General features: G+C 44.6%; 1 protein-coding gene across 3 annotated transcripts in view; it reads left to right on the forward strand.

The window, feature by feature from the left end:
• CTNNA2 (catenin alpha 2) overlaps nt 1-12,065 on the forward strand; it is a 562,131-nt gene that overhangs the window by 133,862 nt on the left and 416,204 nt on the right. For all 3 annotated transcript variants that reach the window (XM_079990774.1, XM_079990775.1, XM_079990773.1), the window contains exons 5-6: nt 7,872-7,991; nt 10,242-10,508. In XM_079990774.1, coding sequence (XP_079846900.1) covers nt 7,872-7,991; nt 10,242-10,508 — 387 coding nt within the window. The remainder of the gene's footprint in view (nt 1-7,871; nt 7,992-10,241; nt 10,509-12,065) is intronic.

The raw sequence follows: 12,065 nt of genomic DNA on the forward strand, positions 1-12,065 counted from the left end.
ATTTATTGTTTATGACTACTTTTGTTACTTTTGTAGGTTTTTTTCATGTTGTAAGCTGCCTTGATCATGGTTTGAACTATGGAAAGGCAACATACAAATATTAATTTCATTTCATTTATTAAATTTCTAGACGGTGCAGTAATCTAACCTAGAGGTTGCCAGAGCATAGACAATAGAGGTTAGGCTATCCCTTTTCAGATAGGGCCATAGCTGGGCCACCAGCCAAAGCTGATGAAAGGCAGTCTGTGCCACTGAGCCAACCTGAGCCTCAAGTGACAGCAAAGGATCCAGGAGTACCCTCAAGCTATGCGCCCACTCTTTCAAGAGCAGGCAGTCTCCCATCCATCTGGTCTAGGGAACTACTAAAAGTGCTTTAGTCTTATCTGGAATTAGTTTCAGTTTGTTGGCTCTCATCCAGTCCTTCACCAAAGCAAGACACTGGTCTACCACTTCCACTGCCATACCTGCATATGTAAAGGAGAAATAGAGCTGTGTGTCGTCAGCATATTGCTGACAATGCACTTCAAAACTCCGGGTAACCCTACGCAGCAATTTCATGTAGATATTAAATAGCATAGGAGACTAAATTGAACCCTGAGATACCCTACACTAAAGGCTCCATGGAACCGAAGAATACTCCCTAAGCATCACTCTTTGGAAACAACCAAATAGGACTGGAACCACTGCAATCAGTGCCATCTACCCCTAACTTGGACAGCTTGTTATTCTGTCCTTTGACCTGAAGACACTAAATAAATCAGAAATTCTGAGAAACCTGCAGCAATCAGTCTTTCACATTGGCCTAATCTATTAGCATGCCTCTGCTGCTCATTTAAGGCACAAGATGGCAGGTAACAAGGCAGACAGTCCTTGGACCCTAGGACTTCTAGTGCCTTCTAGTGCTTTATATAAGGCAGTGCCTTAAATTTGGCTGTGCAGATCCTTAAAAACAAATCTCATTTTTCAGCACAGATCCATGACCCGGCTGCCACATTCTGCACCACAGTGTGAAAATATATTTTTATAAAAGCACAAATCACACTCTCTCCTTGCACATAAATGAAAGCAAAATTCCCCAGTGAATCATCACTTCCTCCACTATTACAGATATTCATATGGTGTTTATATGCCAGTTTGAGTTGAAAGTGGATAAACCCCGTTAAAAAGGCTGTACCTGGATGTACTTTGTGACTGCTCACTTACATCTTCTACTACGATGCTTGCATTTTCACAAATGGCTTAATTCCAGGTTACCTAAATAATGTAGGTTACTAAGCAATAAGTTAGAAAATCTGATCTAATGCCATTTGTTTTCCTTAACACATTTTCCAGTTCTTCCCATGTCTCCCTCTTCCTACTATTATTATTTCAATTACGGTATATCCCATCCTTTGGCTCAAATGAACCCAGGGCAGGAAACACATGAATAAAAATATCATTAAAAGTATTCTGAAACCAAAAACATTATAAAAACAGTTAAGAAACACATTCTTTTGGCAAATGATTTCAGGATGGCCAGGAGCAGCCATCAAATGTAGTAGATGGTCTCTCCAATATATCCACCTTTCTCTATCCAAAACCTTGAGATTTTCTGCTTGATAGATAGATACTTCAATTGAGTAGACTCATGGAATCATAGAATCATAGAATTGGAAACAAGCAAAATATGGCTAAGCACTGATAGGAATTGGTTGGTTTCCCCAATCCTCTAACCATTGTGCTTTTTGAAAACTCTTGGAAGAAAGGTTTAAGCACCACAGGTCATATTCCAATATTCTTTTCTCCTGATGCTGCTTTTGTATGGCAGAGTATATTTTCTAAATCCCGTCTCACCATTCTAGCTATTCAGGGGGTAATATTAACTTAACATAAATGATATTTTACAGAGGGAATTGAAAATTATTATCCTGACCTTATTTGCGTGTATATGTGCTCATGCTGTTACATGCCACTGTTTAGGCGTATAACCTCCCAAAGCAGTTTTCTAATTGTTTTAAACAAGAAAGCATTAATAAAAGTCATTGCAATACAACAGAAGAAGACAGGGGCAGAAAACTCTTTAAAAAGCCAGAATAAAACACACACACACACCCCATTCTGAAAAGTCAGGGCAAGAAATAAAAATAAAGTTCTGCTGGCACAAAACAGATATCAAATAATAATAATAATAATAATAATAATAATAATAATAATAATATTTTTTTATTTATACCCCGCCCTCCCCAGCCAAGGCCGGGCTCAGAGCGGCTTACAAGCAATAATAAAAACAAGATGAATGATTACAAACTTAAAAACAAAAATAAAATACAACATTAAAATAATGGAACATTAAAATATTAAAATGTAGCCTCATCGCAGGAGGAGAAGGAAAAGAAAAAAGAGAGAGAGAGGGAGGGAGGGAATCAAATTGGCTCCAAGCCAAAGGCCAGGTGGAACAACTCTGTCTTACAGGCCTGCGGAAAGAAATCAGGTCCTGCAGGGCCCTGGTCTCATGAGGCAGAGCGTTCCACCAGGCCGGAGCCAGAGTTGAAAAGGCCCTGGCTCTGGTCAAAGCCAATCTAACTTCCTTAGGGCCTGGAACCACTAGGGTGTTGTTATTTATGGACCTTGAGGCTCTCCGTGGGGCATACCAGGAGAGGCGGTGCCGTAGGTACGAGGGTCCTAGGCCGTGAAGGGCTTTAAAGGTCAAAAGCAACACCTTAAATCTGACCCTGTACTCCACCGGGAGCCAGTGCAGCTTGAAAAGCACTGGGTGAATATGCTCCCATGGCAGAGACCCCGTGAGGAGCCTCGCTGCAGCATTCTGCATCCGCTGGAGTTTCTGGGACAGCTTCAAGGGCAGCCCCGCGTAGAGCGAATTACAGTAGTCAAGCCTGGAGATGACCGTCGCATGAATCACTGTGGTCAAGTCAGGGCGGGAAAGGTAATGGACCAACTGCTTGATGCGGCGAAGGTGGAAAAATGTCGCCTTGGCTGTTGCTGTAACCTGCGCCTCCGTGGAAAGGGAGGCGTCAAGGATTACACCCAAACTCTTAACGGAAGGCAATGGCACTAATTGGGCCCCCGCAAGAGAAGGGAGTTGGTCCCTCATCCCCATGCCATCCCGACCTAGCCATAGGACCTCTGTCTTCGAAGGATTTAGTTTCAATCGGCTCCCACAAAACCATCCAGCCACAGCTTCCAAGCATCTGGTCAGTGTGTTCGGGGTTGAGTCGGTGTGGCCATCCATCAGCAGATAGAGCTGAGTGTCATCAGCATATTGGTGACAGCCCAGCCCAAAGCTCCGGATAATCTGGGCAAGGGGGCGCATAAAGATGTTAAAAAGCATCAGGGAGAGAATTGCGCCCTGCGGCACTCCACACACCAAGGAGTGGCACGATGACATTTCCCTCCCTAGTGCCACCCTCTGTCCCCGACCAGAGATAAAAGAGCACAGCCAGTTACGGGCTATGCCCTGTATCCCCACGTCTGCGAGGTGGTGGTCCAGAAGATCATGATCGACCATGTCAAAGGCTGCTGACAAATCTAAAAGGATCAGCAGTCCTGACCCGCCTCGATCCAGTTGTCTACGGAGATCATCTGTTAGGGCAACCAGAGCCGTCTCCGTCCCAAAACCAGGACGGAAACCGGACTGAAATGGATCTAATGCCGATGTTTCCTCCAGAAACCTACCAAGCTGTTCAGCAACCGCTCTCTCAATTACCTTACCCAGGTATGGAAGATTTGAAACTGGGCGGTAATTGGATAGGTCTAAGGGATCTAATGAAGTTTTTTTTAAAGAGTGGACACACCACTGCTTCCTTCAGTTCCCCTGGGAATGTCCCCGTGTCAAGGGACAAATTGATAATTTCAACCAGGGGGGTCCGCGCAACATCTGGACACTCCCTAATCAGCCAAGACGGGCACAGATCAAGGAGGCAGGTGGTGGGCCTACCAACTTGGAGGAATCTATCCACATCAGTAGGGAGTATCCGATCGAAATGGTCCAACACTGGACCTGAAGTCAGTCGAGGGGCCTCCAGTTCAGTCACTGTATCTAAATTGGTAGGGAGGTCACGGCGGAGCAATAGGACTTTCTCCGCAAAAAAACTCGCGAATGCCTCACAGCTGTGGGTCGAATTTGTGCTTAAATTTGGTTGTCCTCCTAAGGACGTTATTGATCTAATTATTCTAAAAAGTTGTGCTGGGCAAGAGCTAGCGGATGCAATGGAAGCTGCAAAGTAAGATTTCTTAGCAGCTTTCATAGCCATCTCATAGGCTTTCATAAGCGTCCTATAAGATGTTCTTGAGGCTCCGTCACGAGTCTGTCGCCATACTCGCTCTAGCCGTCTGAGATCCCGCTTCATTTTCCGGAGCTCCTCAGTAAACCAAGGGGCCCGGTTTCGACGGGGTCGCAGAGGGCGCTTAGGCGTGATCTCATCAATGGCTGCCAAGAGCCGGTTATTCCAGTCCTCAACAAGGTCATCTAATGAGTCGCCAGGAGGAGCAGGGTTCCGCAAGGCTTGTCGGAATCTATCAGGATCCATCAGTTTTCGCGGACGAGCCCAAATAGGTTCGCCACCCGAGCCGGGGAGGAGCGGGAAGTCAATCTTGGCTTTCAGAGCGTAGTGATCAGACCATGGCACTTCCACAGCAGGGAGCATGATCACATCTATGCCAGCCCCAAAGATCAGATCCAGCGTGTGGCCTGCTTGATGAGTGGGGCCCAAAACAACCTGGGAGAGCCCTAGTGTTGCCATGGAAGTCACTAGGTCCAGAGCCTGTGAGGAGGGAGCGGCATCGGCATGGACGGTGAAGTCTCCCAAAACCAGTAGGTTTGGGAACTCCAAGGCCCAGCCTGCCACCACCTCCAGCAGGTCTGACAGGGTGGCTGCAGGTGTGCTGGGTGGCCGGTACACCAGCCAGACAGCCAAGCTCTCTTTGGTGCCCCACATGAGACCAACACATTCAATGCCAGAGATCACCGGTGATGGCAGAGCTCTGTAAGAGCAATCCTCCCGGAATAACAACGCTACTCCTCCCCCCCGACCCACAGTGCGCGATTGATGGAGGACAGAGAAACCTGGGGGTGTTATCTCATGTAGGGAGACTACTTCGCCTTCCCGTATCCAGGTCTCCGTCACACAAGCCAGGTCAATCCCCTGCGAGACAAAAAAGTCACGCATGGTGGCGGTTTTGTTGCCTATGGACCTGGCATTGCACAGCACCAATGACGGAGGTGTGTAATCCTTGCTCTTCCTACCCTCATCCCTTGGGATGGGGCGTAGATTGGAAGGGGTTCGAGGATCACTGCATCTCGAAACCCTTCACCGATAGAGATATCTAGCCCCACCGCCATTCCTCCCTAGCCCTTCAATTGTGGAAATCCCAGATCCCATACTAGCCTCCCCAATAGATGGGTAACATCCCCTCAATAACAAGTCATCCTTGGGCCAGGACTCATGGGTCAAAATGGTATGGGAAAGAGGTGGAGGTCTGATAGGGTAAGTATCCCTAGAAGATAAAACCCAACCAACCGCACCCCAAGCGAGGGGGACAGTCCCATGGTGTTTCATTAACTGTCAATCCCCCTCTCCCTCCTGGGTTAATTGGAGGATTGTTGATTCTATCTGTGGCTGTGGAAGTATTAATGAGGTACAGTGGTGCCTCGCAAGACGAAATTACCGTATTTTTTGCTCTATAAGACTCACTTTTTCCCTCCTAAAAAGTAAGGGGAAATGTGTATGCGTCTTATGGAGCGAATGCAGGCTGCGCAGCTATCCCAGAAGCCAGAACAGGAAGAGGGATCGCTGTTTTCGCTGCACAGCAATCCCTCTTGCTGTTCTGGCTTCTGAGATTCAGAATATTTTTTTCTTGTTTTCCTCCTTCAAAAACTAGGTGTGTCTTATGGTCTGGTGCGTCTTATAGAGCGAAAAATACGGTAATTCGTTCCACAAGTTTTTTCTTCTTGCGAGTTTTTCGACTTGCGAAGCACGGTTTCCCATAGGAATGCATTGAAAATCAATTAATGCGTTCCTATGGAGACCGCTTGCCAGGCTGGCGGTGCGGAGAAGGGCTTTTCTCCCCACCGCAAGCCTTCAGGACAGGTACGGGAACAGAGGGGAAGGCGCGCAGCGCTTCTCCTCTGTTCCCGGGGCTTGCAGTGGGAGGAGGGTTTTTCCTCCCCACGCCAACATTCAGAACAGCATTCTGAAAGTTGGCGGTGGGAAGGAAAACCCTCCTCCCACCGCAAGTCTTCAGGACAGCCATCTGAAGGCTGGCGGCGGGAGGAGGTCTCTCCGCCCCACCGGCAGCCTTCGGAGGAGGTCCGAGGACAGTGGGGAAGACGTGCTGCGCTTCCCCGCTGTCCCGGAGATTTCCCTATGGGCTTTCATCTTGCGAAGGAAGCCCATAGGGAAATTCGTTTTGCGAAGCGCCTCCAAAACCGAAAACCCTTTCGTCTAGCGGGTTTTCCGTCTTGCGAGGCGTTCGTCTTGCGGGGCACCACTGTATGTGTTATAAAATGTGGATCACTGGCCAACAAAGAGCCAGATTCGAATTCGGAAGATCTGTCAATCCTGTCTCGCCAGGAGTATAGTAGAGAAGGCTAATCATTCTGATAAGTTTTTGGAACATTAGGCAAAGGTCCAGATGTAGATTTGGTGCTGGATATCTCCAGATTGTCAGCAACATAGAGTTCTTTATGAGACTTCCTGGGGAGTGAATTTCAAAGGCAGGGTATTCACATTCAGGGCTCTCACTTTTATTACTCATATCCCAAAGGTGACATGTTTGGTGTGGTCTTCCCTTTTTACCAATGGTACGTTATTCTGTGTATGGAACCTCAGACCAGTAATGCTATTTTACAGCCATTTTGTATCCATACATACGGTCCAAATAGGCACTTTGACCCTGGAATGGATATATATGGTGTTTTTCAGCTCTCAAAGGTGAAATGTTCACCTTTTGATTTGACCAAATTATCATTTGTAATCACTCCGTAGTCATCCATGGGCAGAACCATTTTTTCAAGCAGACTGAATACATATTTTGATATGCTTTTTCATAATCACCACGATGACAAACTTTTACATGAACCACCCTGAAGTAGTAATTTAGTATGGCAACTTAGGGTTCTTTTTGAGGGGTTGGGGATTGGGGATTGGCAATGTGATGAAAACTTCAGAGTTGCTCTTTTCATATAGCAATGAAGAACAACTATGGGTGTATGCTCTTTTCTGCCAATAGTTTTGCAACAGATTGAGTGGAAGCACACATGTTAAAAATGGAAGGTTCAAAATCATCCTGATTGCACTGCTGCCATTCTTTATTTTCAGCTGTTCTTTTGTTACTGCAAATGGGTGGATTATACAGCATATGGCATATCATAAATAGTTTCAGCATTGCATGTTTCCCAGTAGTCTGCTTTCCCAGCTGTTTGAAGTGTACATGCGAAACACACAGAGATATCTGCTTCATACATTATGACAGACACCTGCAACCTGGTCCCTGGCTGTTGATTTGAAGTCCCACTCCCATCAGCCCCAGGTAGCATGGCCAATAGCCCGGGATGAGAGGAGTTGTATTCCCAAAAGCCTAAAGGCCACCTGCTTGTGGATGTCTGTGTTATGGGTTACAAACAGGTGCATGCTAATGCATAAATCCAAAGAACCATGCAATATTTTTCACATGAAATCCACACTGTATCTATGTTTGCAGGTATTTAACCTTTAATCAAATTTTATGGGAAAATCTATTTGCTTCTTGTGATACAGGATATAGGCAGATACGTGCCAAATCTGTAATGTGTGAAACAGCTATTAGGCTGTAAATAATATCTGAAAATCAGCTGGCAGGAATTTAACTCTCTCACGTATTTTTCTCCCTTATAGGTAGAAGAAGCATTAGAAGCTGTGAAGAATGCCACAAATGAGCAGGACCTTGCAAACCGCTTCAAAGAATTTGGGAAAGAGATGGTGAAGCTTAACTATGTAGCTGCTAGAAGACAACAGGTGGATATAATTAAAAACAGTAAATGAAGAAAAGAAAACAGTACTGTTTCAACATAGTATGCAAAGATTCTAGATCTTTTATCAGTTTCAGAGACTGGGAAAGGGGGTGAGGCTCCAAAGAACCCCTGCATTCTGGGGTTCCTGATGTTATCCTTTCCCATTGCAGCCTCTTCAGCCCCCTGAAAAGCAACTCCCAAAATAACCATATATGCCACCTTGAGCTCCTGGGAGGAAAAGTGGGATATACATGCAACAGTAAATAGAATAAATAGAATAAATCCAGATTCAGAAATCTCATTGCATTTCCAGTTAGGTCACTGGAGGGATGGTGGGGTCACCAATCCTAAGGCATCTTTGGGGAAGTGCTACTGTGGTGCATGCAAGAACTCCCCTGTTCAATCCTCAACATCTGCAGATAGGACTCAGGAGAGGCCCTTGCCTGAAACCCTGGAGTTCTACTGCCATTGTTGACAGTACTGAGCTAAATGGGCCACAGGTCTGATTCAGTAGAAGGCAGCATCCTTATATGCCGTCACACACAAACCGAACACCCGTAAGTGGGGAGATGCCTGTACTACTTCTGAGCCTGGGAATTATGAACTTCAGTCGCAACTTTAGTTAAAAATCTTGCTGTGACTGTGGATATGCTTCTGTGCCTTCTCTCTTCACCTTCTATTTGGAATCATCTTTATCCTAATTTCTGGAAGAGGTCAGGGTACCAGTGACCCCCTATAGATAACCAAAATACCTTGAGATGAGTCATAACTTCCTGTAATGAGGATTTTATTATGCTTTACATGCAGATGTGTGATAAACCCCCAATTGGTTATCTTGTTATACTGGTTTTCAGCTGAAAATTTTCAGCCGAAGCGGATTCACACCAGACTGAATGAATCAGGCTGCTCCCGGGGAGGGGGCGTGGAAGTGTGTGTATTTTTTTAAATGCAATGCAGCACTTTGAATGTCCTCCTTTTAAGAACCCTAATCATGATGTGCTTCCTTCCCAAATGGGCCATGCAGTGCTTCAATGGGAACAGAGGGCTTGCACTTCTGAAAATTAGGCCAGAGGATTATATAAATTTAACCCATATTTTCAAGGCTTGGGTACAGATTTTTTTTTTTTTTTTTTTTTTTTGGTACAAAAGGCACTATGTAGGAGGCAAGACAACTAAAGATACTTCCTTTTAATGAGAACTGTAATGCCTTGTGTGAGCCAAAACATTGTTAATCTTGGGGTGGTTTAAAAATATGACTCTTTGGCTCATTCTTCCCATTAATGAAGGCAAAAAAGAGAGTGGTTCAAAAGTAATAATATAATATGATCTGCAGTTATATTCCCATTGTTCCTAAAGAGCCTCTGGGTATAAAAAGAAGTAGCCTATCTAGTCAATTTTGCTTGTCATGTAGCCCAAGATTTTAGATGTGCATGCAATTAATTCTGAATCCTTGCTTCAACCTCCACATCACTCGCCTTTTCGATTCCACTGAAAGTCTATTATATCTTTCATAGAGCACACACTTGGGATACATTTATCCAAATCATAGCCCTGGTTCATATGTTCAAAAGTCCCTAATGATGACCTGTTGGAGCTTGCCGGATAGGAATTGTGTGGAGACCTGGTATCTACCCCCCCCCCCCCAATTCTCTGCCCTTTTGCTGCTGCCATCTGCATGATCAAGACTGTCCTTTTTTGAGTAGCTGCAATTGTGTGGACCTTGTCAGCAGTCCTGTTATGGAGGTGTTGGCTCATACAGTTGATGCAGCTACAGTTCCTGTTAGGATGTAAGACTGCCAGGAGCCCCTCATATGTCCATAGAGGATGGTTTTAGGGCTCTTGAAGAAAAAGAACTGAGGTGTTATATTCTGGGTTCTGAATTAATTTGGTTTACCCTGTGAAGATCCATAGATGCATTTTTTCCCTATGAAGGTGCCATTCCCCTTATCCATATCTCTTGACTATCAAGCAGCAGAGAGCCAGTTTGGGCAAACAGTTTGACTTGGACAACTGAGGTTCATAACAGCTATTCATCCATTTTGCTGAGTGATCATGGGTAAATCACAGTCTCTCAGCCAAGCACATCTCATGGGATAGTTGCAAAAATAAAATGAGAGCATCACCAATGTCTGCTCCCTGAGCTCCTTGGAGAAAGCAGAGGGTCCAAACCATATTTTTAACATTTCCTCCAAACCATTGGTTAGGGCAAAAAAATCCCATGCTTATATATGTATGTTTGTATATTTTGCAACAGGAACTCAAGGATCCCCACTGTCGGGATGAAATGGCTGCTGCTCGTGGTGCCCTGAAGAAGAATGCCACCATGCTGTATACTGCTTCTCAAGCTTTCCTCCGTCACCCTGACGTAGCAGCAACCAGAGCTAACCGGGATTACGTCTTTAAGCAAGTCCAAGAAGCTATTGCTGGCATCTCAAATGCTGCTCAGGCCACCTCACCAACTGATGAAAACAAGGGGCACACTGGCATTGGGGAACTCGCTGCAGCGCTGAATGAGTTTGATGTAAGTGTGTGTGTTTCCCCCCCAGTTTGCATGAAAAGAAAGAGGGGGTGCTTACTTTCACATGATTGCAATGATTTCCGGGTGTCTAGGAATGAAGGCTAAATTTGGAATTAATACTATACAGTGAAAAACAGTATGCAGGGCTGGCCTCAAACATTCTGCGTCTTATGGCACAGAATAAGAAGATGTCTTCTCTTCTTTCCATATACCTAACCAACTAGACCAGCGGTTGAATCTTCCTTTAGTGCTGATGATGGCACTGCAACTTTATCACATCTAAGTGTAGCACATTAGCTGAGGAGGGGCAGAACGGACCACTTGGTATATACAGCTGTGGCCTCGAATAACTTGCTGCCACTTCTTGCCTCCAGCATCTACCACCAGAGGCACGTGCCTCACTAAGCCTTATATTAGGTCTGACCCTGATACAACGCACTAAACTATTGGGATGTTATCTGAAAGATCTCCTACAAGCCTACCTAGCACTAAGATTTTCCTTGTAGGCACACACCTTTACAATTAATTCAGTTGCTGTGCATGAGAGATACAGTTTTTCCTTTAGTGGTCCCGAGATTGTGGAACTCCCTCCCCATGGAAGTGCGGACAGCTTTAAAAACGTATTTAGTTTGTCCCGCTTTTTTGTTAATATAGGCTTACTGTATGATTTTAATTTGTAGAGGTGCTTTAGTGTGTATTACTTTTTATCTGCCAGGATTTATTTTCATTACAATTAAATTTGTAATTACGTAAATAAATCGTTAGCTTTTTGGTTTGGTTTTGTATTGCATTGCATTGCAATGAATTGTGTCTTTTACTTTTACTTAAGTTGCCTCTTGTGGGCTATTCTCCAAAAGGCAGCCTATAAATTAGTGTATAGCTAGATAAGTAATATTAAACATTTCCTGGCTTTTCCTGCCAGTGTATCATAAGCTTTGACGAATTGAGGGTTCCTGCAGCAAATGTGTGAGGAATTTACTTGGCATCAATGATGGCTTTACATAAAATAGTTAGAAACCAACACCAGAGCAGGTAGAGACTGTAACACACGATCCTATAGTCTTGTATGTTTAGGCTAGTATACACGTTATACAAAATGCCTACAACGGTGAAAGGAATTTCCCAAATATATGCTACTTTAGTCTGATCATGTTCTGGAACTGGCAGAAAATCCCCTCCCTCCCCATTTCCCACATGGTAATATGCACTGCACATTTTAAGCTCACTAAAATCACCTGATGCTTGGCAGCTTCAAGCTAATGCTAGTCAATGCCATCCAGAAAGGACTGCACTGAACACCAACAGGGGACATTGTGTTGCATCATAATAAACACAATAACAAATAGGATGGAGGACACTATGCAGAGCTTCCAGCAGATACTCTACATTGCTGTACTTTACTTGCATCCTTTTAACTACAGGTAATTTTTTCACACTTTTTGATGGGCTTGAGAAATGTCATTTTATCTCTCTAGTATAATTTGTAAGTTGTTTAAAAAGGGGAAGTGATTTTGCATTATTAATATAACAGTATTCCTAATTTAAGTATGAGTGACTCGC

Source organism: Podarcis cretensis (genome assembly GCF_951804945.1).
Source record: "Podarcis cretensis genome assembly, chromosome: 9".
In the NCBI taxonomy this organism is placed as follows: domain Eukaryota; kingdom Metazoa; phylum Chordata; class Lepidosauria; order Squamata; family Lacertidae; genus Podarcis; species Podarcis cretensis.